Raw genomic sequence first — 24,787 nt, 5'->3', positions numbered from 1 at the left:
TAAATTCAGACATTGAAAAAATAGAGAAGAATAGGGGAGCACATTGAAAGTCAAGCTTTCCTATGAATCGTGCTTTATACATCACGAATTGTTGTTCCGGCGCCATCACAGCTAACGAGGGTGCACTTTACAAACAGGCGTGCCTACTTGCTCGTGGTCCAATCAGGACGTCCCGTCAATGGTCGCCTCCTAAATTATTGCCCCGCGTTTTGCTTGTAAGGCAACGGTACATATCCTATAATTCCAACCAGTTTGTCACGCGCAAACCGGTGGCCCCTGTCCACATGAGGCTCCTATAAGAGAAACAAAAAACCCCCCAAAACATTTGAATAACATATATTGTTTGATCGGTTTCTGCAAGGAAGGCGCCTAGTCGCCTGCAAGGTAACATTCAGGGCAACACTTGCTGACTATTTTTGCATGTGGCCCAAATTTTTAGATCTGATGTTATGTAACTGTGTGGACAGGGGGAACTGTCATCTCCAATATTGTCAGCACCTCTGGCAGAAGAACCATGTATGGACTCGAGCGAGACTAATGACATTTGGGTCCAGCTCGCGGTGTCACTGTCACCGACCTTATTTGTGTCGCTTTCCGTCGGCTCACATTTGGAGACTATGTGTGTTGATATATTACATCCATGAAGACTTTTGAGTGTTTGGTCTTGAAGAGAGGCAGTGTATGTCAAAGTTTTCTTTTTTTTGTCATTGTGTTAAGATCAGTACCGGAGGGCTTCAACTAACGGTTATTTTCATAACCGATTAATCTGTCCAGTACGTTCTCGATTAGTTGTTTGGTCCAGAAAATAAAACCATAAAATGGTGAAAAATGTCAATCGTGTTTCCCCAAATTACCAACATGATGTTTTGTTTTGTCCACACACCAAAGACATTTAGACTGTCAGAGGAGCAAAGAAACCAGAAAATATTCACATGAAATCAGAGAATTTTGACTTTTTCCCCCGATAAAAACGAATGAACCGATTAATCGATTATCAAAATAGTTGTTCATTAATTTAGGGTTCGATTACTAATCGATTAATCGATTAACTGTTGCAGTGCCGGACCAATATGGACTTTTGGGGGCCGATGCCGATACTGAGTAGGAAGTAAAACATTTCAGATACCGATATATGTGTGTGTGTATACTTATATATATATATATATATATATATATATATATATATATATATATATATACATGTGTGTGTGTGTTTTTGCAAATATTCCCATGATGTCGCTATCAAAACCTTATGACAAAGAAATATAATGGAGGCTTGATGTTTTAGTGTGTAGCCATACATTTTATCATAAATAACTTTTGGATAAAAAGAAAAAACACAAATACAACCAAATATATTGAATCAGGAAAATGAACATATAAACACTGAAATAGGCACTGCTCTCTGTCATAATAATAATTCCTTCTGTTCATACTTTACATCTTGAGAGATGGAAGGGTGCATTTATGGTTGACCAAAGGCGGTGAAGGCAAAAACTTTTATTTTTCGCTGCAGCGTTGACTTTTGACCGAATTAGCACCACTTCCTCAACATCAAATACTTTTCAGTACGTGCCTACGAGTGCACAAAGAAACCATGTGTACATCTGACTTCTTGAGTTTTGTCCACTGGACGACACCATCTTAAGGGGAGATTGATTTTGAGACCAGTGAATGTCTCGGGCTGGAATTTGTGCTGCGCTCGTTCGGCTGAAAAACACGGAAACACACCGGTCAACACAACCAACGACCAATCACATCCCTCGGTCTTCACGTGGGAACTGTGTCGGTGTTGTTGCTCCAAAACGTTTAGTCACACCGGCTGCAGTGTAGCCCCCAATGCAGAGGCACCAATCGGCCTCGAGGGGGCGGCAAGCGGTGTCTGGGAGAGATTGATTGTCGTTTAATTTATGGATTGCGCTGGTCGGGGCTCGAACCTGCAGCCTCGTGTACGGGAGACGGACACGCTACGGACCGAGTCATTCCAAACTCAAAAAAAAACATCCTGTGCAGTCCAGCTGATTGGCCGATACAGTGTAAAATGTCACCTATAGAGAGAGATTTCTACCTAAATCGAATCGAATCTAATGGTGCCCTGTTCTTCATGTGGCTTCCTTCCGTATGTCTGTAACAGCAAGACCCAAAGCTCCCGAGGCACGAAAAATGAATCCATCGAGGGGAAGTAGGCCGCAGTCAGCTATTGGAAAACTGTCAACAAACACTTAGTGTGCTGCAGGCCGGTGACTGCCGAGTTCACTTCGGAGCGCCGCTCCCTCGGCAGTGAATTATCCTTCCCCGGGTGAGGAGGATGCACATAGACGGGAACGTGATCATCTCAGCAGATGGCCCATTAGCTCTCAAGTGCAATAGGTTACAAAGATAATAACCATTATCAAAGGTTTGATGCGGGAGAATCCTCTGCGGGTGACACTTTCGGCTACATAACAAAATGCCCACACGGAAAGTGAAGTGACTTATTAAGGTTTTTTTTTTTACTTTATTGCCCTTTCATCTTTATCGTCATATTAATTTGAGTCATAACGAGCACATTCATTCAGTAAAACACTCTCTCTTGACTGAGGCTTGGCCATCGCCTGCAGTATGTGGAAAAACAATGTAAGAGTTTGGGTTTTTTGTTTTCCCCCCTTCACACCTCTTTCTCTGAGACATCGGTTGCCGTGAGACATCGCGACAGTGACTCCTCTCCCTTGTCCTTTCTTTGTGAGGATCTGATGTTTTCCTTGTGATCTGCAAAACAAACTTGAAAATTTTCCACGAGGCCCCTTGAGCTCTAAATGTCACGCGCGCATATTTCCTCTTCACCGATCACATCCTCCGCACAGACACGCAGTCCTTTTGCCCGTCGGTTGCTCAGTGTGGAGAAATCGAGAGGCTGCTTGTTTGTGTCAAAGAGGAAATTGCTCAACTGTGTCAAGGCTCACTGAATACTGCGGATGACGTGGTTTCCACTCTTGTAGACGCAGCCTTTTTTTTTTATTGGAATTTGTTCGAATTCATTTTAGGGCAGTTTAAAACCACGTGTGTCAACCGGACGCGGGCCCTAATCCTGTTGGTCCCTGGCGTGACAGAAGCTGCTGATGAAATGATCTGAGCCACTCTGGACAGCTTGAATGTCTGCGAGCAGCGAACACGCGGTCCCGTTGCCGACACCTTCTCTGTCTTGTCCTCCCGCACTCTCCTGCCCTCCTTTCCGTTCTCTGGCTCCCCCGTCCTCTTCCCATCCCGCGGCCTCCCTCTCCTCGTTCACGCTCTCTCTCTCTCTTTCCATCTCCTCCGTCTCCCGGGCTATCTGTTGGCTGTTCAGGTAGATGCTGCTGTGCGAGACCATGGTGCTGGTGTCCCGGGGGGGGAGGTGGGCGTCCGTGTCTCCCTCCACTTCCAGGAACGCGCTCACGGGGGCTGCGGGGTGAACCGTCAGCTGAGCCTGGTCTCGCTGGTGCCGATGCTTCCTCTTGCGTTTCTTCGCCATCTTCAGATCCAGCGAGGCATAATTCACCTCGCCCTCCAAAGACTGGATGGAGACAGTAAAAATATTTGTTAATGTGTTTGCTTTTTTTCAAACAAAGGTGCTGCGGCACTATGCACCAGTTGAAATTGAGATTCTCTGTGTCGGTGGGTACTTGTGGTTTCTGTAGGTCTATATTTTTAGAACATTTCGAGCGTAATGGTTTCACAGATTCGCCGACCGCAACGTGCCAATGGTGTTTGCTGCTTTCCGTTTCGAAAGCAAAATCTATTAGCACGGGCCGAGTTGGTCTTCATGTGAAACGCATGCCGTCCTTTTTTTATATTCAGTATGAACAGACAAACAAATACAGTGTACTAAAATAACATCTAATGTGGTCAAGCAGTTGCTTTAATATCTGATTATATATATATATCGTTAACAACTCGCAAACTCATTTTTGCTAGCATGTTCACATTACGTCCTCCATATTGTAAATGTAAAGATTCAACAGTGAGTTTTAACAATGTATTTTATCCTGGGGAAATAACACAAATTATTATTATTTACCAAATTATACAAATTATGTATAATTTGGTAAAAATGAAAAATGTTGAGGAGGTGCAAGATTAAGATTAACCATAACGCAGCATGTTTTCCATTCGGCCAAAACACTGCGGTTACACTACACGTGCTATTAAATGTAACATAAAACATACACTGACACTTTATGTGGCAACCTTACATGCAGAATTAATGAAATGTGGGAATTATGTTAGAACCATCCCCATGGAAATCGTAATACAGCATTGACTTTACAGCATTTACCTTCAAACGGTCTCTCGTGTGTTGCACGGTCATCATTTCATAGCAAACATCTACGGACAAGGAAAACAATTTGGCCTTCAACATTCAGCACACAAGAGAATAATCTGGATTTTTAAAAGCTCATCTACTGAATTATGTACAACAGACAGCTAAATATTTATCTAAATGGATTTGAACAAATCTATATTTTATCTTTAGTGAATTACACATTTACCTAAAGGGAATTGATTCAAATGAGTTTTCACGTCAAGTGTCATTGTTCACTTTTAATATTTCTATAACTTGGCCACATGGCATTTGCGAAAAATATATCGTCTACAAACAGAGATAAGGGAAACAAACAAATAAGTAATGTAAATACCAAAAATATATACAAAATGTCTTGTTTTTTGACTTTTGCTCGATGAATAATACACTTCACATGAACAATGTGCAACATTACTCCTCATACCAATGATGCAATTCAATTTCTTTTAACTACGCTTCCTCGTCTGTATCCTGCTGCTGCAATTTCCCATGTGGGATTAATAAAGTTGATCTTATTTTACTTTATTGTTTAGATGTATAAACAATTCATGCACAGGGTATGACAAATAATAATAATAATAATGACAAACTGAGTAATACATTGGCATGCTAAGAAAAATGCAAGGCGTCGTCTTCATTATGATTATTTTGTATAAATGTGACAGAAGGCTCACCTCCTCTGTCCGAGCTGATGTTGCCATAGATTGGATTTTCCTGTAGCTCGCGGTGATCGTGGGGATTTTCCTGCTGATCGCGAAGATTGAGGTGATGAAAATAATTACCTTCATCCTGTGACGGGCTTCAACAAGATGTGGAGGAACAATTTCACAGATTATTTCCACAGTAAGATGTTATTTGTAGATAAGAAAATTGCACTATTGAAATACTTTTTTATTTACTCATTACAAATAAAAATGTGTTGGACTGAGTTATAATGGGGTGACATAAAAAAAAAAATGAATGTAAATAAAAAGCATACCCTTCTCCTTCATAAATGTGTGGGGAGCAGCAGTCATCTTTGTCTATATATAAAAAAAATAGAAGAATAAGCTGTTTATAGAATGTCCTTGTCCTTGTAAAAGCTGCGAGAGGTTTAAAACAAGATATGCCAAATATATGAATATACAAATACTATACATATACTTTACATATAATCATACCTCCGCACAAAGAGGCTCTTCCTCTGATGCAGAGGATGACATTGAGACACAAAGAGATCAGCAAGGCCAGAAATAACAGCACCAGACCGACATGTTCAATGAGACAACCTGAAAGACAAACGCAAACGGTCGTTAACACCTTTAAAAAGACTTTTAATCATCCGTCCTTGGGAATCAAAAAGTCCGTGAATTTCAGACTTGAACTTTTGTTCATGCTAATACCTGGAATTTCCCCTCTGTTCATCTCAACAACAAACTGAAACGGTGAAGGATTGTTCAAAGATGCGTCATCAGCATCATCGGTCGTGAAGAACATTCAATCGATTGTCTCAACAGCACTTTACAAATTTTCTAATCCCTGATCTTAGAGATGAGAAATGGGAGGAAAAAAAGATTTACATTTCCAAATGTTACGGTTGTTCTTAAACCATTAGTGTATCTACCTTGTGCTAGAATATCTACATTTTATATAAAAAAACAGTAATAAAAAATATGTAGAAATTTGCGTTTAGCCTCTAAGGAACCATTATTTTCTGAAAGGAAATGTGTATTTTTCCGCTTTCAACTAACCACTTGACGATATTGACAAATTTGACAGGAAATTCATTCTTCATACTTTATCCACAGCTTTTCTCTTAATGTACCACAATTTTCTATGTAAGTGAAATAATGAATTTGGTGAAAAAGTCCAAATACCAAAATTGACTCTTATCTTTTATAATCCTTATACACCTTTTTGTTCTGGCACATTTGTGACATTTTGTATAATTATACACTGGGATACAGACGATATTTATATGTTTAATTGAGGAATGTAAGATATGAGTTTGAAATAAATATAGAAATATGATTTTAAGGAGTTCCAAAAGTTGCTCTGATCCTACCTGGTTCCATATTCCAGCCGTCCTTAACGACAGAGGCTGTCTGTCTGACACGCTCGCTCTCAGGCTACAGGGTATGGTTGTGTTAAGTCAATGAGGTGTGCTGCACTGTCTATTTTTACATTGCCGTAGTTACCTCTCACTTATGGCAGCACTTTGAAAACTGGCTGCTCTTCAGTTACAAACAGGAAACGATGTAACCTCATTCTTCAAGCAGCCGGTCTCAGCACCACTGGGAGACGGAAAACAATTTCTACTATCTGAAGATGACAATGTTTTATGAACGTCGGTTTGGAACTTCAAAGTGACTTTTTTCAACCATTTGCCCATTTTTAATTATCATCACAGAATGAAAAGCATTACATCCAGAAAACCCAAAAAAAATTCCATTTAAATGATTCGCCAGCTGATAAAAAGTTCTAATTTGTGTTTTGTTTTAATTGAACTCTAATCTGAGCCCTTGATCAATGAGTGTATTCGGACCATTATCCAAGTCTTAACAATAAAGTAAATCGTTTAACTTGCAGGGACAGACTTTCAGTCTCGAGATGTTTGGAGAGTCCCTGTAGTTCCATGAATAACACGCACACTTACAGTAAGTAGTTTTGGTTTGGGTACAGTACAGTAGGCATTAATACATTATATGGAATGTCAGTGAGCACAAACTCCAGAGCTATATGTATATATATATATATATATATATATATGTATACCAAGAATTTATATCTCGCATACACACAGTTCATTGTGGTTTTTGCATCTGTGGTCGGAAAATTGCAAAAGAAAAAAACACAGTTGATGCAGTCTCGGTGCAGCTCAAAGCACTAGTGTGAACATGTACTGTATGTACAGTGTGTGTGTGAGTGTGTGTGTGAGGGGGGGGCAAAATTCATTAAAAACTGTTCTATCTGAATGTGGTCATTAAATTAAATTTTCAATTATTTGTGTAAATTGTCCCCACACAGAAATAAAAAATAAATAAAAGCAGCAAATACTGAAAAATATGAAAAGATATACTTTCAACATTTCCAACATCAAGTTGCCATGTGTGCATATAATGGCATGAAGGGATGGTTATATATACTATATACCCTATGTAAACCCTGTGCGACATCAAGTCACTGGAGTTGCAAATAAGATTCCTGCGTTTATGCTGTGTAAGATGCAATAGCTTGGCCTTCACATCCCAGTGACCGCAGTAGAAGAGGCAACGTAAATATCCTGTAAATTATTGCAAGAATGTCAGATGAGAAAAACCGAAGCAGCTCCAGTGTTATACTTCATTTCAGCATCATGTTAAACCAGCTTTTATTTTCAAATGTTGGAAGCTATATGGTGACTTTCAGTACAAAAAGCATTTCTTACATTCAAAAGAAAACATGAGAACATTTTATTTGCATAGAACCAACCCCACCCACCCAAGACATACACATGAGCCGCATCGCCTGCAGTTTGACGCTGAGCACACCCGGGAATAATACACCTTGTGGTTTCTCACCAGTACAGTAAACACTATAACCAATTTATCAAACTCCATTATGCGTTATACATTGAGAAACATTTGTTGCATTTCTTTGAATTCTGTTTCTGCGTTACACTTAGAAGTGGGGAGAAGAAATCTCTTGGTATCTTGAAGTTGTGTACTTGACCGGAGGAGGAGGGGGTTTGAACGGGGGCGGCAAAGCCATCCTGCAAAGACAAGAGAGTACAGATGTTGATTAACGCCATTGCAAGAAAGTTTGCTGTCAAGCATGAAGCGTGTTACAGGTCATGGGCATCTATCGGTCAATATGACAGCTGATATTTGTCCAGGTCTCGTGGGGGGGCCACCCAGTGCTGAATATGCTTAACCTCTGTTTTATAATGCGTCTCCTGTAGAGCAGGCCGGCCACGGCGATCAGCACCAGGACTGGAACAACGATCAACGCCCCGAGATGACTCCGCCCGGTATCTGAGAAGCAGATTCAGAGAGAGAAAAAGGTGTCACTCTGTTGTGCAGCAACAGCGTGAGATGTGTTTCTAAGATATCGATCAGCTTTCTCTGATGAATCCAACAGACAGCGGTAAAAAAAAAAAAAAAAAAAAATTGTAAAGCTACAAGGTGAAAACTTTTGCCTCGAGGCAGAAAGGAGCCTCGCAGTTCTCCCCCTCATCTGCTCACACACACACCGACTCGCAGGAGCTGACACTCCTTTAAATGAGTTTTCTATCTCCGAAAGGCATCTAGCCAGAGGGCCAAAGAAAGCTGCAATCTGTAAAGCCTCCACATGTCATGAAGATGCAGAGGGCGAAGCCAAATAAACTGGGGCTAATATAGTAAAAGCTGTTACTTATATTTATTTCATGGCACAAGCGAGCTGCTGCTCGTCTCACCTCGATGGCCACAAACAAAGCTAATCACACTGCAGTTCCCAGAGAACGATAAGCCCCAAACAATCCGAGGGGATCAAAAAAAGCCCATTTCAGTCAAAAAAAAGAGAAGTAGATAAAGGGTTCTCAGCTAAGGACAGAATAGTAATGCGTAGTATAACCCATTGCTGATTGTATAAATCTTTTTTTCTTCAATTGTACTATCAGTCTTTTTGTTTTTGGAGTGGCAGGGGAGATGGTGGTCACACTTTTTATCCCTGAACTGTTGTAAAAAAAAGTATTTTCCCGTACTGTGTGTAATACGAACGAAATTATTACCATCAACCGCTATTCCATTTCCAGTTTTCAGTGTCTGGGTTGCACCGGGGCTTTCATACTTCTCTGTGATATCCCCCGGGGTGACGGACTCCCGTGGCCTGATCGAGAAAATGTCCTCCGGATGCGCTGTGTGAAGCGTGGACTCGTTCCTCGTTTCATCGCCGGCCATTTCCTGCGTGGTTCTGTAAACCGTGCTACCGGGACTTAATGCAGTAGAGTGATTGGGCTCAGTGTGTGCGGCAGCAGGGGATGATGTGACACTGGAATGTGCAGGACTTGTAAAAGAGGTTACACGCTCCCCAGCTGTGGCCGTAACATGAGCATCTGTCGCGTCTGTACCGGCGACGGCCGTGGTCCAAGTTACGCTGGGGATGGAGGTTGAGTGCCCAGTGGTTGGTGATGTGGTGAGGTTGTGGCCTGCAGGTTTCAGAAAACCCTCTTCAGTTACGTTCGACTGTGGTGACACTGTTGTGGGATCTGAAGGTAGAAAAAAAGAGGCAAGTGTACAATAAATATGCAGCAATAATGTACTTAACTGTTTAGATATCATAATATGTCAAAAACATATTTTCTTAGAAAATTCACAGTGGCCATTTTTTCTTTGTAAATAATCACCTGCACGGCTTGAAAAACTGCAGCCTATCCTCATAATGAAATAGGGGCTAACAGCTAGCCTATACCACCAGATCACTGTATAACATGTTATATCATAAAATGTATAAATAAAAATGTATGGCATAACATCTTCCCAAAAGTGAAGGTAAGCTAGCCTTTGTAGCGCCCCCCCTTGGCTGCATATAAACTCCGCCTCCTCCATGTCAGCAGATGGGACATCGACCAAATATGGTTATATGCCATTTTAGGTAGTTCTTATTGTACTGATGTATGTTCATTTGGTCATGTTTTTGTTAAATTTGGTTTCAATTAGTTATTTGATGCCTTTAAAACCAGAGCGAAACATCTTGATTGACAGCTGAGAGACCGTGTCTCCACTCCACGATCACGACTGCGCAGATGTTTCGCAGATGTAGCCCCTCTAGATTGTTTTGTTCACAAACCCTATAATATTTTCAATTATTTACAATCTTAGCAGTTCTGTAAATATCATGTTTAAATGCGCGTGACCATTTACATGGGGAGTGGTGTATATTCCTACGCCCTTGAATGTTACATAAGAAGTTTGTAAAACCTAACCTGTCAATCTCACACCCTACAATGCTGTGTTCTATTCTGCATTTCTATTGGTCAGTTATGAGGCAACGTCAAGCTCTTTAGTCACTGATTGGCCAGGTGACGCAAAGGAGTGCGAAAGTAGCGGTCGCTGCCTCCTAATGGCGACAGGACGGAGTTAAAAAAAACAAACAACTGCTGCAATTTCAGCGGCACGCCAGGTGACAATGGTGACAATGCAAACAATTGAGTTAACTCAAATGTCCGTGACATTTTGAGTTAAATACCAAAATAAGTGAGTTTTTTGACTATTAGCTATTAGCGCGCTAAGCTACGAGCGCGCTAAGCTAGCGCGCGTGGACTTTCGGCCTTATCCAGCCTGAGCGCAGCTCACCGCCGGCTAGCGCCTCGGAGGAGATCATCGGCCCGACGACGACCGAGAGGAAACCGGATAGTGGCACTGGGAGGCCAGGTGAAACTCAGCCGCACCTCTGGCCACGAGGGAGGGGAGGTTCTCTGCATCCACGGTCAAGGACGGGTGAGAGGAGCCGCCCGCTCGGCTGCTATAGGACGGACTGGAGGCGGGTGAGTAACCCCCTTTTCACGCACGGTGACGCACCCTTAAATCTTATTATACTGCTTTTTTATACTGTCTTTTTAAGAGTACGGGCCCACTAATATTGAATGTACTAGTGTGGAGTTTGGATGTTATATAAGGTACATGAGATAATTTAAAGGAGCAGCAGAGTAATTAAAGGAAACGGTGCTGTCACGTGCCTTAAAGGGACAGTTCCGTGATTTTTGAAGTGGGGCTGCCTGAGTTACTTACGCACAGTTAACATGTTACCTCATGGAGATGGTGATCAGCGATGTCATTTAACAGTGGTTGGAGGGGACATGGAAGTAGCTTCAGCGTACAATTGACCAGATTTTCTTTTTTTTAAGGTAAGCATTTTAAAATGTGGCGAGAAAGACGTTATTCGGTGGTCCCCATCTACAACAATGGGACTGTGACTTACGCTACTTCCACTTCTCCTCCAAACCCCGTTAAATTACATCGTTGATCACCATCTACATAAGGTAACATTAACTAGGCATAGGTAACTCATACAACCTCACTTCAAATTCACCGAACTATCCCTTTAACGTACGGTTTTGTGACTAGTAACCGTTTTGACCTGAATTTGAGTTTATACCCCGTGATATAGCGGAGTGAGGGAAAATCAGTTAATCAGTTTGCTCTTATTTTTTAGATTTTGCCTATAATAAGGCCTTATCCATGTTTTTAATTTGTGCAGTTATCAAATATATATTTATTCAGGCCTATTTCGTTTGAATAAATTCTTCGTTATTGTGACTCTACAATGTTCAATGTGATTTATCTTAGACAAGGTGAGTAGTTCGAGAGGGTTGAAGGTGTCGTGTAAATGAGACCCCACATAGTTTTATAGTCTTTATTCCATCACACAGCAGTCGGTACACTACACAGGCAGTATCAGCGTGAAGAGTAACTAAAGTAATCGAGAGAAAAAGAGAGGATTCACAGGAAATTAGGAGCTGTGACTATTTCTTAATCCAAAGCACTCAACCTTTTTTTTTTTTAAAAACTCTTTTTGTATTTCTCAAGTTGTTGAACTACAATTTTAACAAACTCCACTCTGGAAAGCTGAATATAGAGTAGGAGCTGTATGTCATGCACTGGCAAACTCTGAAATGCCCAGTGCACAGCGATGTATAACATTAAAACACGCGTCAAGTTGTCATGAGCACTCCACTGTGCATAATCAATAGATGAAATAAGGCTCATTCATGATCCGGGAATTTTGAAGTCATATGCAGCCCAGATTGACGAGGCAACAGTCGAAGAATGAATTGCAAATCCAGCAGCACAGTTGTGTTCCTGAGTAATGAAATTTATTATTATTATTATTATTATTATTATTATTATTATTAATGAGTACAATTAATGTTTTTTTACTACCATGTGTACACTTATGAGTACACCTGCAGAGATGGTGTATGCAGTTACCATCCTGTATAAGACACAAGTGTATCTACATGTCAAATTGAGCTAATTTACATATATTATATATTGCAAAACAATACTGTGAAGTTTCAAGTAGCTTATCCCAGTATTTTTCAAAACCTTCACTAAGGCTGTACTACTTCAAACTGTCCAACAGGTTGTGCTCTAACCCCACATCATGCTTCAGCAAAGCTGCTTAGGCTCCTGATGAGAGGCTTTGTTGTTGTGGTTTGACAGAAGACACACAGAACGAAGAGGACGGGAAGTGACTTCTGACGTCTGTGTGTGTTCTCTGTGTTTTTTTCATTTGTTTCACATCCAAATTCTCACAAGAAACATGCATACAGGATGAGAAGGCAGACGATGGTGGATTCTTTTTTTTCACTTAAAGCACAGCCCACGCACACAGTACAGCACAAACAATATTTTTGTCATTTAAAAACTGTGAACACTATTTTACTTTAGCTTAGTACAGTATTCACCCCAACCCTATGGGGCAATTGATTTGCTGCAAATAATTACATTTTTTTGAAAAATCCTTTGAATCTCTCACTCTTTTCCTCTCAGCTAATTAAAAATTAAAAATGAGGGAGCTACAGTATAATAACAAAAGTCAAGTGCGAGCTCTCTGGCCCGGTGCAGTTTATTATGTAATTCGGTCTCTCGGGCGCTCGGCTGGATTGTTAATCCAGAGGAAAGGCTGAAATTGAAGTACGAGAGGAGTGGATGCAGGGACGCGGGGGAAACTCACCTGTCTGTAAACCCGTGGTTGCTGTTTGCACCGTGATGGTAAACTCTTTGTGCATACTTTCTTTTCCTATATCGACAGTCAGTGTATAAACCCCTGCGTGAGCATCAGTCACCCACAAGAGCTCCAGAGATTCAGTCTCTGACACCAGCTCCATGTTCTGGGGCGAAAAAAAAAATAATAATTATGCAGCACACAAACAACTCTATTGAAATAATTTTTTTGATGTTTGAGATCTTGGTGTTCACCGGATGTGTAATTGAATAAATAAACAAAATAATTGAAGTGAAATTTACTGTAATGGGGTAAATGGGCTGATTAAATGTATTTTCTGGTTTCCGTTACCTTGGTCCATCTGTACTGTGCCTGAGGGGACGCTCGGCAGCGAATTGTCACATTTTCTCCATTACGGATGTCAACACTCTGACCCACGTCACACATTAGTTCAACAGCATCTGACGCAGAGCGAAGATGTGAGAGTAATATCAGTCATTGACAATACAAAAGGATAAAAGTAATTGTCTCCTGCCTCTATTATGATCAGAACATCCTTTCAGATCAGTTACAGCTAGTAATAGAGTAGGGTCATATTGTCCCTGCATCAAAGTCCATGACTCATGAGGGAAGAAAAATAGTTTAAACCTGAATAATTGGAAAACGGAAGAAAAGGCAAAAATACAAGACTGTGTACATAATTATCTTACATATACATGGCCGAAGTACGGTTGAAAAAAAAAGTGCAAACTTAAACGTCTGTCTGGCAGAAAACTGAAGCAGTGAATCAAAATACATCCTTTAGTATACAATTGAACAGTTTTTAAATGTAATTTTTCGGTGGTCCCCTCTGCAACAGTGGGACTCAGATTTTCGCTATTTCCACTTCTCCTCCAAACTCCGTTAAGTGACATCGCTGATCACCATCTCCATAAAGTAACATTAACTAAGCATAAGTAACTCATACAACCCCACTTCAAAATCACTGAACTATCCTTTTAAGAGCGAAGGAACTACTCATCCCAAAAGCCTTTGCGAATGCATTTCCAAAGACAGTTTAGTACGCTTCTTTAAGATTCATCACTTAAGTGTTTATATTGTGGATTTTGTAATGTATCACAGCTTGTTTTGCGTGCGTATAAAGTGTATACAAGACCATAGAGTTCAGTGGTAGCAGCGTGTACCAGTAACTCATGTTGCGTTCCATTACATCTCGAAACTCTGAGCTCAGAACTCCGAAGTCGGGGTTGGTGGTGTTCCTCCGACCGTCTTAGTCGGAATTCCAACTCGACAGGGCGTTGGAGTTGCAACCTCCGACTCGCAGGTCTGTAATTTCGATTTCTTAGGTATAATGGAATGACAGCCCCCACGCCCAAGCTCCGAGTTCTGAGTACAACCACTGTCCACCACTATCATCAAAACACCAAAATGAGGGGAAAAACCTTTGGAAGAATGGAAATTCGATCCGTCCAGTGGAGATTTGTGAAATGAATGCTGAGTGGGATTGAAACTGTCCTGGCGGCGCACGGTGGGCAAACACTTCACTCTAATGCTTCATGTTGTTGTTTCCCCCCTTTTAAATTGTCATCCATCGCTACATTTGCTCATTAGTAAATATCCCAGAGATTGACAAGAGCATCACAGCTCTGATGCAATCAGCAGTAACATGAAATATATGCAGTTGACAATGAGATGGAAAGTAGCAAGCCTTATCCAAACATTAAATCCTGCGAGGACGGCAGAGTTTGTTTGAGGTGTGCAGGTGCGACTTTGTGAGTACTTGCCTTTCGTCTCCTCACCTTTGATCTTCAGCTCCGTCTCCCTCCTGATAGAGCCGAAAGGAAAAGTTGCAACATCACAAATATAGATGCCACCGTCCCATTTCTTCACCTCGAGTAGGTGCAGGTAGGACCCTGTTGACTTGTTGGCATGGTTCTTCTCTATATCTATAGTTACGTTGGGCCAAAATAAATGGACTCCGTGACCCTGGCTGAACAGAGCCAGCTTTGGGTTCCCGATCATATTCTTCCTCCATTCAATACTGACAATCCTGAGCCTGGGATGGTGTTTTACAGTACACAATAAGGTTACGTTCTGGCCCACTGCTGCTTCGGTCGTTTCATAATGTGCCATCTCAATGTCATTCCGGAGCCCTGGAAGTTAAAGTGTTGGAAGCGAAGGAAAGTGAGGAGACAAAATCACTTACTTTGAAGTTGATAATATAGACTGCGATCCGCTGGGATGCAGGCAGATAAAAATCATAGAATTATACTGAGGCAGCTTATCACGCCAGAAGCCAATACACATTCAAACCGGTGGCGAATATCTTTGCTGGTTTGTTACATGAGCGACTGCACATGTGGTCCGTGATTACCTTGTATTATAGAGGCACAGAGGAGGAGTGAGAGGGCCGCTCCCAGTGCACTTCTAGCCACGTCTAAGCTCCCCAAACTCATTACGATCAATCAGGCTGAATCCATCGAGGGATCTCGGCAAAAGGCAGAAACAGTAGACCATCGACTGAGGTTTGAAGAGTGGAGCGAGAGACTGCGAGAACAGGATGACCCGTCTCCACAGGAAGCCACTCAAGAGTGAGAGACGGTTTCAGAGCTGCAGCTTTTGTGGTGAGAAACCTCTGCTGCAAAGCGGATATATTTGCAATAGAGGTAAATCCTTGCAGTGTTTTTAGTCTTTACTAACTAACAAGAGCCACAGGATGGACTTTGTTTGATTTCAGATTACATCGCTGATGATTTCAATTCCCCAGTAAGAAAGATTCCGAGGGAGCACACAAGACCCATTAATTAATGTTCTGTTGAATCAACTTGTCTTTTGTCAGTTGATTAGTTCAGGCAGGTCGTGCACAGGTTTTTACAACAATTAAAGGGGCATTAAGTAGAGCTGCAACAGTTAATCGATTAGTAATCGACTACTAAATTTATTTAAATTGTATTTATTCTACTTTTGCAATTTTTTCCTCTATGACAGTAAACTGAATATCTTTGGTGTGTGGACAAATCAAAACATCATCTTGGTGTTTGTGAAACACGATTGACATTTTTACAATTTCATGACATTTAATGGATCAAACAACTAATCGAGAAAATAATCGACAAATTAATCGATAATGAAAATAATAGTTGGTTGCAGACCTAGCAGTAGGCGATGTTGAAGAAAGATTGTAGGTTTTTTTTGACTGCACTTTCTCACATTGGTATCACAAAACTAAATTCTGTTATCCAAACAGCTCGTCCACCTTTCGTTCTTTCCATTTCTCCTTCCCTTTTTATGAGCTCTCCCCTTCATTTATTATGAATAGTCCCCCAAGATCATGCGATGCATTTAAATGATTAATAATTTTACAGTCCTTTCCTGTTTACGACCTTTATAAGTTAAATTAGGGCTTAGACGAGTGTCTTCTATCCATCGGGAGATCGCGATCAGTATTCTGTCATTGTTTGGTCTAATTGTAAGGGGACCTTGCTGCATTGCTCCATTTGATAAGGGCAGCGTTACTTCCCCTGGGAATCACGGAACGCTCAACTATTTCTGACGGACTTTGACATCACGTTGACTACTTCATCCAGTGGTCCAGGAAGGATGGTGAGAACAAACCGTTGAGTCATTTAAGGCCAAGAAGCATCACTTTGAGCTTCTCATCGCAGCCACAGTGTTCCAGACACAAATAGGAACTGTTCACAATTAAATAATCATGAAGAAAAGGAATCGCTGGCAGTTGCCAGGCTCTTCTCTCTAGTTCCCTTTCTTGTGAGGGGAAGAAGAGGAAGTGCTGCGACCTGCTGGTGCACCCTCCTCCGTCTCTCCTGCACACACGCGCACGCACGTTCCCCACTGATCGCACCACAACACTTAATTGTCAACTCTGTGTTTAGACATTAGTTATCCTTGTTTGTGTGTGGAGCAGAGTCTGTCGACCTGGAGGGGTTGTGTGACCAGTGTTCACACACATTCACACGTTCTGCACTGCTCATTTAGCCACACCCACTGCTCAGTTTTCTCTGTGAGCAGGAGATTATCCTGAGGCAATGTATTATTAAACTCTTGAGCATGTTGTACAGACTACAAATCCAGTCAGATCCTTGAGAGATTATTTGATTGTACTGCCGCTACATACGACAACAGGTGTAACTTATATACTACTTTCACATCCTAACCTTCTCACAAATGATGATGATCAGGCTCATGCCTGATTTTCACTCATCAAATCAGAGTACTTATTGATCATGTTTACAGGATCTGCATCTGAAACAATGAGAAAGAGCTTAAAGGATTGAAAGGATATCCATGTGGTCACCTCATTAAAGATTAACAATTGCTTCTCACTGTGCAAGCAAGAAGAGTGAAAAAACGTATTCAAAAGTTATGGTTGATATTACTGCATTAGTAAAATTGTGAGTGAACTCATCCCGAAGCTGAGCAGTGCCAGATCTGTGTGAAATTCTGGATAAGAGTCTGGACAACTTGGAAGCATATCTCCACCTCATGTAACGTTGACGAATAAACATTGCTTCTTTGTTGTAGGTGATACATATATGAACACATAGTTATGGACAATATATTCCATTTCTGTGAATAATTTCTTCTAAATATTATAGACTGTAGCTTTAAAGCCCAGCTCAAAGCCGCAATGTGAAGACCTTTTGTTCCAATTAAATGGTGACAGTTTGACTTTTAAAATGTCTGCTCCAGTATTCTGACATCACTGATGTACTTTTTTAGTAAAATGTCCTCTGGGCTATGTTGAATTCTCCAGCCTGGATGACAGTGAAAAACTTAAGCTGTCCATTTTTGTAGAAGATTGTGTTTGCCAAGATTGAAAAAGAACGCAGAATACTTTGTATTGTAAGGCCAAACTGTAGAATAACCTGTAATCTTTTGATGAAAAGAAACATAATGAAGTGTTTGACCACTGCCACGGCTGTGTGTCTTTTAAACCCATGAGGGTTGGGCACTTTGTGTGTATGACGAATGGCAACCCACCGTGACGTCACCCGTTGGTTTCGCGAACTGCCGTTTTGAAGCCTCTCTGACTGAGACACTGCGTGTCCACCTACACTTGCAACCATGCACCAATTGGACGCCACCTGCTGTCAATCACGCTGTATCCACGCTCCAATGCATACAGTGCTTACTCGTCCATTTGATTCTAAATGAGACCGAATAACAAAATGAACATTGTGCTGTATTGAAGAAGACTTGAAACTTGTGATTGAACCATAAAGTCCTCATTGAAAGTGTTTACTGACGTTATAAATCAAGTGAGAGGTTGAGTCAATATTCTCATAGACTTCTATAGAAAACTGACTTTCTTTTATGTAACCAGTAGGTTGCCCTCTGCTGGTGATTTCAGAGAATACAGGCACTTAAGCATAGACTTCATTTTCCTGACCCAGTGACTACTACGTCCATTTTCGTGTATGGCATGAAAATAAAATTAAAAGATGATACACAATCATAGGTTCTTTGAGAATATTAGGAGTTGGGCAATCATGAGTTCAGCTGCCCCTTTACAATAAGTACTCATTCATAGATGACTCCATTAGATGTTTGATTCACTGGGGACAAACTGGAAAAAAAAGAAAAGAAATGGATGAAGCCTCAGGAAGAGTAACAGAGACTGATTATACAAACATAGAAATCTGATATTCTGCACAATCAATAGCTACAACGTACCAGAAAAATGGATTAAACATTCCCCTAAATATTGTCACAAAATGCATTCATTTCTGGTCACTCCCTTCCACACTACACACTTGTATTTACAGAATCCATCATAATAAAGCTAAACTTAGAAAAACACTGTTGGTTGTCTCAGAGAAATTCTGTGTTCTTTAAAAGGCATCAAAATGCCCTCTTAGAGCTTATAATCCCCCAATTATCCCCAGTGTATGAACAAAATATCTCTTATCAAACAAAGCACAGAAAGTGAATGTGATGACAGCAGAGAATTGTGAATGCAGAAGGTTTTTTCTTCTCTTCCTTTCCTCCTTTGCTGTTCTGCACAACAAAAGAAATGGCATCCGGCCACTTTCCTCCAGTTGTGAAGAGGAGTTTATTTGTGGTAAATCTAAAATTGTTTTGTTAATCTCATGAAGCCTCTGCAATAACAGCTTCAAGTCAGATTTCCTTTCTATTAAAAAAAAAAATAAAAATTAATTCTTTTCTGTTCTCTTTTTCTTTTTTTCCCCCAAAATGTGTCTGGCTACGCTTCTATCAAGTTATTAGCTTTAGGGCTCAAATCAACTGGATTTTGAATTTGTAAAGTGATTGACAAAATTTGGAATAGTTGTGACCCTCATGGAAAACCTTTACTGACCTAATTTCAGCCCCTATCAGTAGCCAACATTTTATCTTATAGTGACACAACAATGAACCATTCTTTATGCGACTTGAAAATAGTAGTAAAAAAACCTATCACAATTGTCTCCGGGCGTCTCTTTGTGAATACAAGTCTCCTGGGAAACTGATGCAGTGCAGTGATGAGGAACTAACCCAGCAGATGAGAACCTCAGGCGGCAACTGTGCATTCCCATTATGATATGCACAACTCCATCCCGTGTTCAACCCTTCATGCCAGCGTGTACTTTTTCATGTCCTTTCCATCAGCAGTCACTTGCTGTCTCGCTCTTAAACGACATCCATTGATTAGTGTTGAATGTGCCTCAACTCTCGGGAGATGGCCATGTCTCATGTGCAATTGCCTAGCAGCCATGATTTATTATCTTTGATCTTGGAGGCCTGAATTCTGACCGTTTGAAGTGCTTCCTCGGGAGCAGTTGAACAGCTGCCTTTGCTTAAGGTAGCTAATCTTGTCAGGTGGGAAATATCCACAAAAATGACTCAGATGGGACAAAAGTAAAAGAAACAATTGAATATGTGTAATGTGAAATAAGTCATTTATTGTGTTCTATCCACACAGACTTTGATGCATAGTTGAGCTATATTTCCTCTTAATTGTTTCAGGTTTATCAGCTCATTCTCTTCAGCAGCAGGCTACCGTTTTACCTAGAACTGCAACAGTTAATCGATTAATCGACTACTAAATTAATCACCAACCATTTTGATAATCAATTAATCGGTTAAAGTAATTTTTATTAGCTTCCTGAAAGTTAGCTCGTCGTTGACACCAATCGGAACTAACCACTAAATTCCATGTGTCGCGTTAGCAGGAATTAATGAAATGGCATGAACAGTTTTTTGGAAAAGCGAAGATGTGAGTGTCTTGCACAAATGTACTTGCAATTTGTCCAAAAATGATAAACAAAGAAGTTTTTGCTGAGTTTTCCCCAGCAAAGTTACAGATAACTTCCAAAAGTCCAGCGGCTCAGTCTGTTAGGCTCATAACACTTTGTGACCCTAAGGCATGATTGTTTATTCAGTCACACATACACTGTGTCTGACAGACAGTGGTATTTTGTCTGTTATTATTATTATCTGTAATGATATTTCGGGGAATTTAAGCTTTTGCCGACTTGCCTATAGGACCCCTGAGAATGTGCGCTGTGGGCCACGATTAGCAGAGGAGTTTGCACTGATGCCCACCGTTTGACTGAAATGGCGACAAAGAATATAAGACAAATATAATATTTAATATATAATATAATAATAATATAATACAAAAAATATATTTCTGTGTGCTTTTGTGTAGTGTGGTCTTTTTTTGGGGGGGCGGGGGGGCCATTAAACAACGCGTACTGTTTAATCATAGAGGCAGTTTTTCCACAACCACGTTGACTCCCACTGTGTGCAGCTTATATTTGATTGTCTCTTCATGTTCCCTAGTTGGGATTCAGAGTGTAGTGGCATTAGCAGTTTTAGCAAGTACTGTAATAACTGAAGGGAAGCGTGCAGCTTTTTACCCAGTGTAAAACAGAAAAACAACAACAAAAGCAAACGTTCTTTTCAAACCTTTCTGTATCAAAACTGTTGAGGATTGTGTTCATTGTTTAAAAAGAGATAAACTTGTGGCTTCTGCTGTCGGCACAAAGACAAACGCACTCTTGTAAACGTGCTATAAACAAAGACATTTTTTTTTTCATTCGTACTTTGATTCCACCGAAGGCTCTGTATAATCTCAACCATGTCATGTTATATTTGACCACAGTAAGACTTTTTTTTTTTTATATTGGTTACCTCGAGAGCAACTGGCATTCAAATGCTGTTTAACCAAAGAGCAATACCTACAGTACCCCAATGACCTGCTTACCTAGATATAATACACTTTTTACATCCATTTACACTTTTCATTATTTAATATAAAGCATTTGATATTATTGCCAATTAGTCTTTTTCAGTTTCAATAATTGGAACCATTACAATTCTGAACTCGTGGGTCAAACATATTCAGTGCAGGTTATTATGCTGCTTTTTATAGCCATTAAAGATACTCAATGGGCTGTATGATGTATTCAGTGTCAGTAAAGCATAGGAGAAGTGTGCTGCACTTGTTCTCAGTAATGCAGGCCAGTTATTATGGACACAAAGACAAATCATACACTCTCCTTGATATATGAAAAACTGCAGACTAAGCATTCTATGGACCGCTCTGACTTCGGGCAGTGAGCAGAGGGCTGCCAGCAGGCCAGCAGTGTTTGGAGTGAAACAAGGCGCTGCTGTGCCGGCTTGGTGCAACGGAATCACGTTGAGATGTGACTCAATATCCCTGATACAATGATTTCTCTTACACTTCTCCAGGCATCCCTCGCTATGAGTCATCACGTTACTCTTCACTTCAGCTCCCTCCCTCCCACTGACTGATCTAGTAATTGTCATTACTCACAACCACTCTTGATGTATGAGCAATTTCAAGAGCAGCGATTTGCATCCTCTCCTAATCACCGGTTCCATTAAGTGGTATATTAAATATCATGATGTCTAATGTTGAAATGTTGAAGAATGGCTGAAAAATAAGAATAATGGATTTTAAAAAAACAATGTATTGAGGTCCCGCTGATACACACACTTGAACTATCACGAGTCTGTCACCAAGGTTCCAACCCACAGTGATGATGATTTGTCCGCCATGTCACCCCATTTCACAAACTAAAACCAAACTTTGCGGAAAATGAACTTGAGCGTAGATCAGTGCGTCAAGGATTTGGCGATTTGGTGTCATGATATATGTTTATGGATGACACACAGCAACTTTGAAATGTCGATTTCCTCCACAATATCCTCTCCGTGGATTGGTTCTTGATCTTTGGTGTTGGGAGAGTATTGGTTTTCTCACGGCACCTTTTGTGTAAGTGGTCTCAAAGAGGGGCCATTTTTTGCTCACAGGTGGTTGATTAAAGTGCCACAGATCCACAAAAGCTCTTCCATCAGAGGGTAAAGAGACATGAAAGGTGTGTGAGCATGGCTGCTATACTCCACTTCCATCCCTTCACCCCAATAGTGCACTGCCAAGAACCAGAGCCAAGCTTTCTGTAATAAAACCGTGTGCTTTCCTTAACAGAGAGGATTTTATTTTCACTATAGGTTGCTGCGTGCATGCCACATCGCTGATGAGCTTCGGGCAGAAGTCTTCAAATTTGCCTACGCATTCCACAATTACAGTTCACTGTGCTTGCACCCGGAGAGGAAGTGGGCAAAGGCAGGAGTGGATATAAGCTTGTATGCTTGCAGACTTTGACAGCATAATTTTCCCTCAGCTTTGGCAACAGCTACTTTTCATGGTTTGTGCACTCTCAGGCTGCAAAACCACTCTCCCTACCATGGAGGGGTCATTGGCCTGATTTTGTTTTCCTCCAGGAAAGGAGAAAGAACAAAATCAAACAAACCTTGATGCATTCATGATCTTCTTTTATGGGGCTCATGTTTAATTGTGTCAATTTGAGCTCCAGTGAGTTTGTAATAATTGAACTGCCACACGACCTTCTTCAAAAAAAAATCAATAACGAAACACATTCTTTACCAGTGTAGATCTTGCACTTATAAACATAAACACAGCAGCATGTAGCTCGTGTGCCGGCGATAACATAAGAGACCTACACACGATGCACTCTTCATCTGTAAGATGGCAAATTGGACGTCACGGGCGATTACACATTAGACATCTCAGTATCACAAAGCAGCAGCCGTGTCCGACTCCTCTACCCACATCAAGCCTGATTATGCAACTACCGCAATTCTTGTTCAGGCAAACATACTCGGAGAGCACAGCAGCAGTTCTGGGATCCCCTGCTGGGAAGGAGTATGGTCGTGGTACGTGTGCATCCCCTTGTTGGCTGACTGCTCCGTTTTAAACTGTGGGCTCTAAGCCAATGCAACATAAAATAGGAGAGTAGAGGGTATGCTTACACAAAAAAAAGAAGAAAAACTACGTAAAAAACAAACAAGAATTATTTCAAAACGGCTTCATCCTCAGACCTCTTAATGCCTTGTTTAAAAAATAAATTAGAAACCGGGAATGGATTCTTCTTCTACTATGGATTGAATCGTTTACGTTTGTGCATGGTGTGTCCCGCTAAATATCGCTGCCGCAAATAATTGTGTGGCATCTATTTCTCCTTCCGTTTGGCATAGGAAAGCCCAGTGTACCCTATGCTAAAGGAGATAGGAAAGGACGCATTGAAGCACCTTTCCTATGCATTTAGAGAATATGAACAGCTCTTATCATGGCTGCCGATCAAATACTTTCGGGCACTTCCAGATTTAGGAAACTTCCTAAGCAAATTATACAATTTGACCGTACCCCAGGGCTGCTTTCATTTCCTAATCATCTTGCCTCATCAGTTACATAAGGTGATGATGTCACTAACCCTATTATTATTATTACTATTATTATCATCATCATCACTAATAATAACAACAACTTAATTGTATTTTTTAATTATAAGTGTCAGTCTGGTAGAGACTAAAGCAGCGGTTGTACAACTGTCCTCTCTCTCTCTCTCCTCTCCTACTGTCTCTCCTCCCACCCTCTTTCTGCCCACCTCTCCTCACTTCCCCATTTCTCTCCTCACGCCAACCGGTCGAGACAGATGACCGCCCACAACTGAGTCCGGTTCTGTAAGAGATTTCTTCCTGTAAAGAGGGACTTTTTTTCTCTCCACTGTCGCCAAGTGCTTTGCTCATTGCGGGATCTGTTGGGTTTTCCCTGTAATATTGTAATATTGATCTTACTATGTGAGGCGCTATACAAATAAAATTGAATTGAAATACAAGCAACTCAGAGATTTTTTTTTTAGGTAAAAGACGAACCAGCACGCCTTGTTTGCAGGAAGGCACTCAGTTATGAAAAAGGGTGATTACAGCTGGAAACATGCAGCTTAAACGCTGCATGAGTTGCATGGACAAAGGACCTTGGATAAAGTCAACGCTCCTCGGCAGAGTTTGGCTCCACGACAAGCAGCTTTCTCTCAGAAATTACGTGAGACATGCAGGCGAGTTCTGCACCAAGCAAGGCGAGCGAATAGCTTCTCATTCACAAGGGAGAACTTGTGAAGGAGTGCCTTGCTGCCGCTGCAGAGCTCCTTAACGACATGCTGCTGGCATGTGGCTCCGCAGAGAAGCCTCCTATATAGTCCATGACCGACTTCCAGCCTCTCCTGAGATGCCGTAATGCGCAGTTGTGTGTTTTGGTTTTGTAGTCCCTGGAAGCGTCATGTGACGAGTCTTGGTGTGACAGAAGCTTGCTGTTGTACTGCAGTCCCAAATGCACTCAGTGCTGCTATTCCGCAAGGGCAGGATCTAGCTGTCCCATTCAATTAAATACTGGGCTAACTCTGTGCAACAGAATAAGTCTTAATGAACTGTGCGGCCGGGATGATTGTTGAT

General features: G+C 41.1%; 2 protein-coding genes across 2 annotated transcripts; both read right to left on the bottom strand.

Annotated features, from left to right (window-relative positions):
- Positions 1-1,276: 1,276 nt before the first annotated feature.
- On the bottom strand, positions 1,277-6,517 carry LOC118300023. Its single transcript, XM_035624070.2, has 6 exons — positions 6,366-6,517; positions 5,482-5,589; positions 5,301-5,343; positions 4,996-5,120; positions 4,295-4,344; positions 1,277-3,532 (listed from the first exon to the last, which is right to left on the bottom strand). The coding sequence occupies exons 1-6, from the start codon at positions 6,373-6,375 to the stop codon at positions 3,062-3,064; spliced, it is 807 nt and encodes a 268-aa protein (XP_035479963.2). The 5' UTR covers positions 6,376-6,517; the 3' UTR covers positions 1,277-3,061.
- A 1,136-nt stretch (positions 6,518-7,653) lies between these two features.
- Positions 7,654-15,605, bottom strand: si:ch1073-15f19.2. Its single transcript, XM_047327886.1, is given in 8 exon segments — positions 7,654-7,978; positions 7,980-8,051; positions 8,214-8,313; positions 9,051-9,527; positions 12,998-13,154; positions 13,340-13,449; positions 14,788-15,141; positions 15,363-15,605. Coding segments are annotated over 8 exon segments (1,425 nt in total). The 5' UTR covers positions 15,445-15,605; the 3' UTR covers positions 7,654-7,905.
- Between the last annotated feature and the right edge of the window lie 9,182 nt (positions 15,606-24,787).

Source organism: Scophthalmus maximus, chromosome 2 (assembly GCF_022379125.1).
Source record: "Scophthalmus maximus strain ysfricsl-2021 chromosome 2, ASM2237912v1, whole genome shotgun sequence".
Classification (NCBI taxonomy): Eukaryota; Metazoa; Chordata; class Actinopteri; order Pleuronectiformes; family Scophthalmidae; genus Scophthalmus; species Scophthalmus maximus.
The sequence above is the reverse complement of the archived record's forward strand: the minus strand, read 5'-3'. Positions and strand labels throughout refer to the sequence as shown.

What these genes read in the sequence shown, in the direction of transcription:
- LOC118300023 (XM_035624070.2), bottom strand. An exon ending in CACATTTATGAAGGAGAAGG is followed by an intron (nt 5,121 to 5,300) that starts GTATGCTTTTTA and finishes ATCTTGTTGAAG; the next exon opens with CCCGTCACAGGATGAAGGTA. An exon ending in ACACGAGAGACCGTTTGAAG is followed by an intron (nt 3,533 to 4,294) that starts GTAAATGCTGTA and finishes GTCTCCATCCAG; the next exon opens with TCTTTGGAGGGCGAGGTGAA.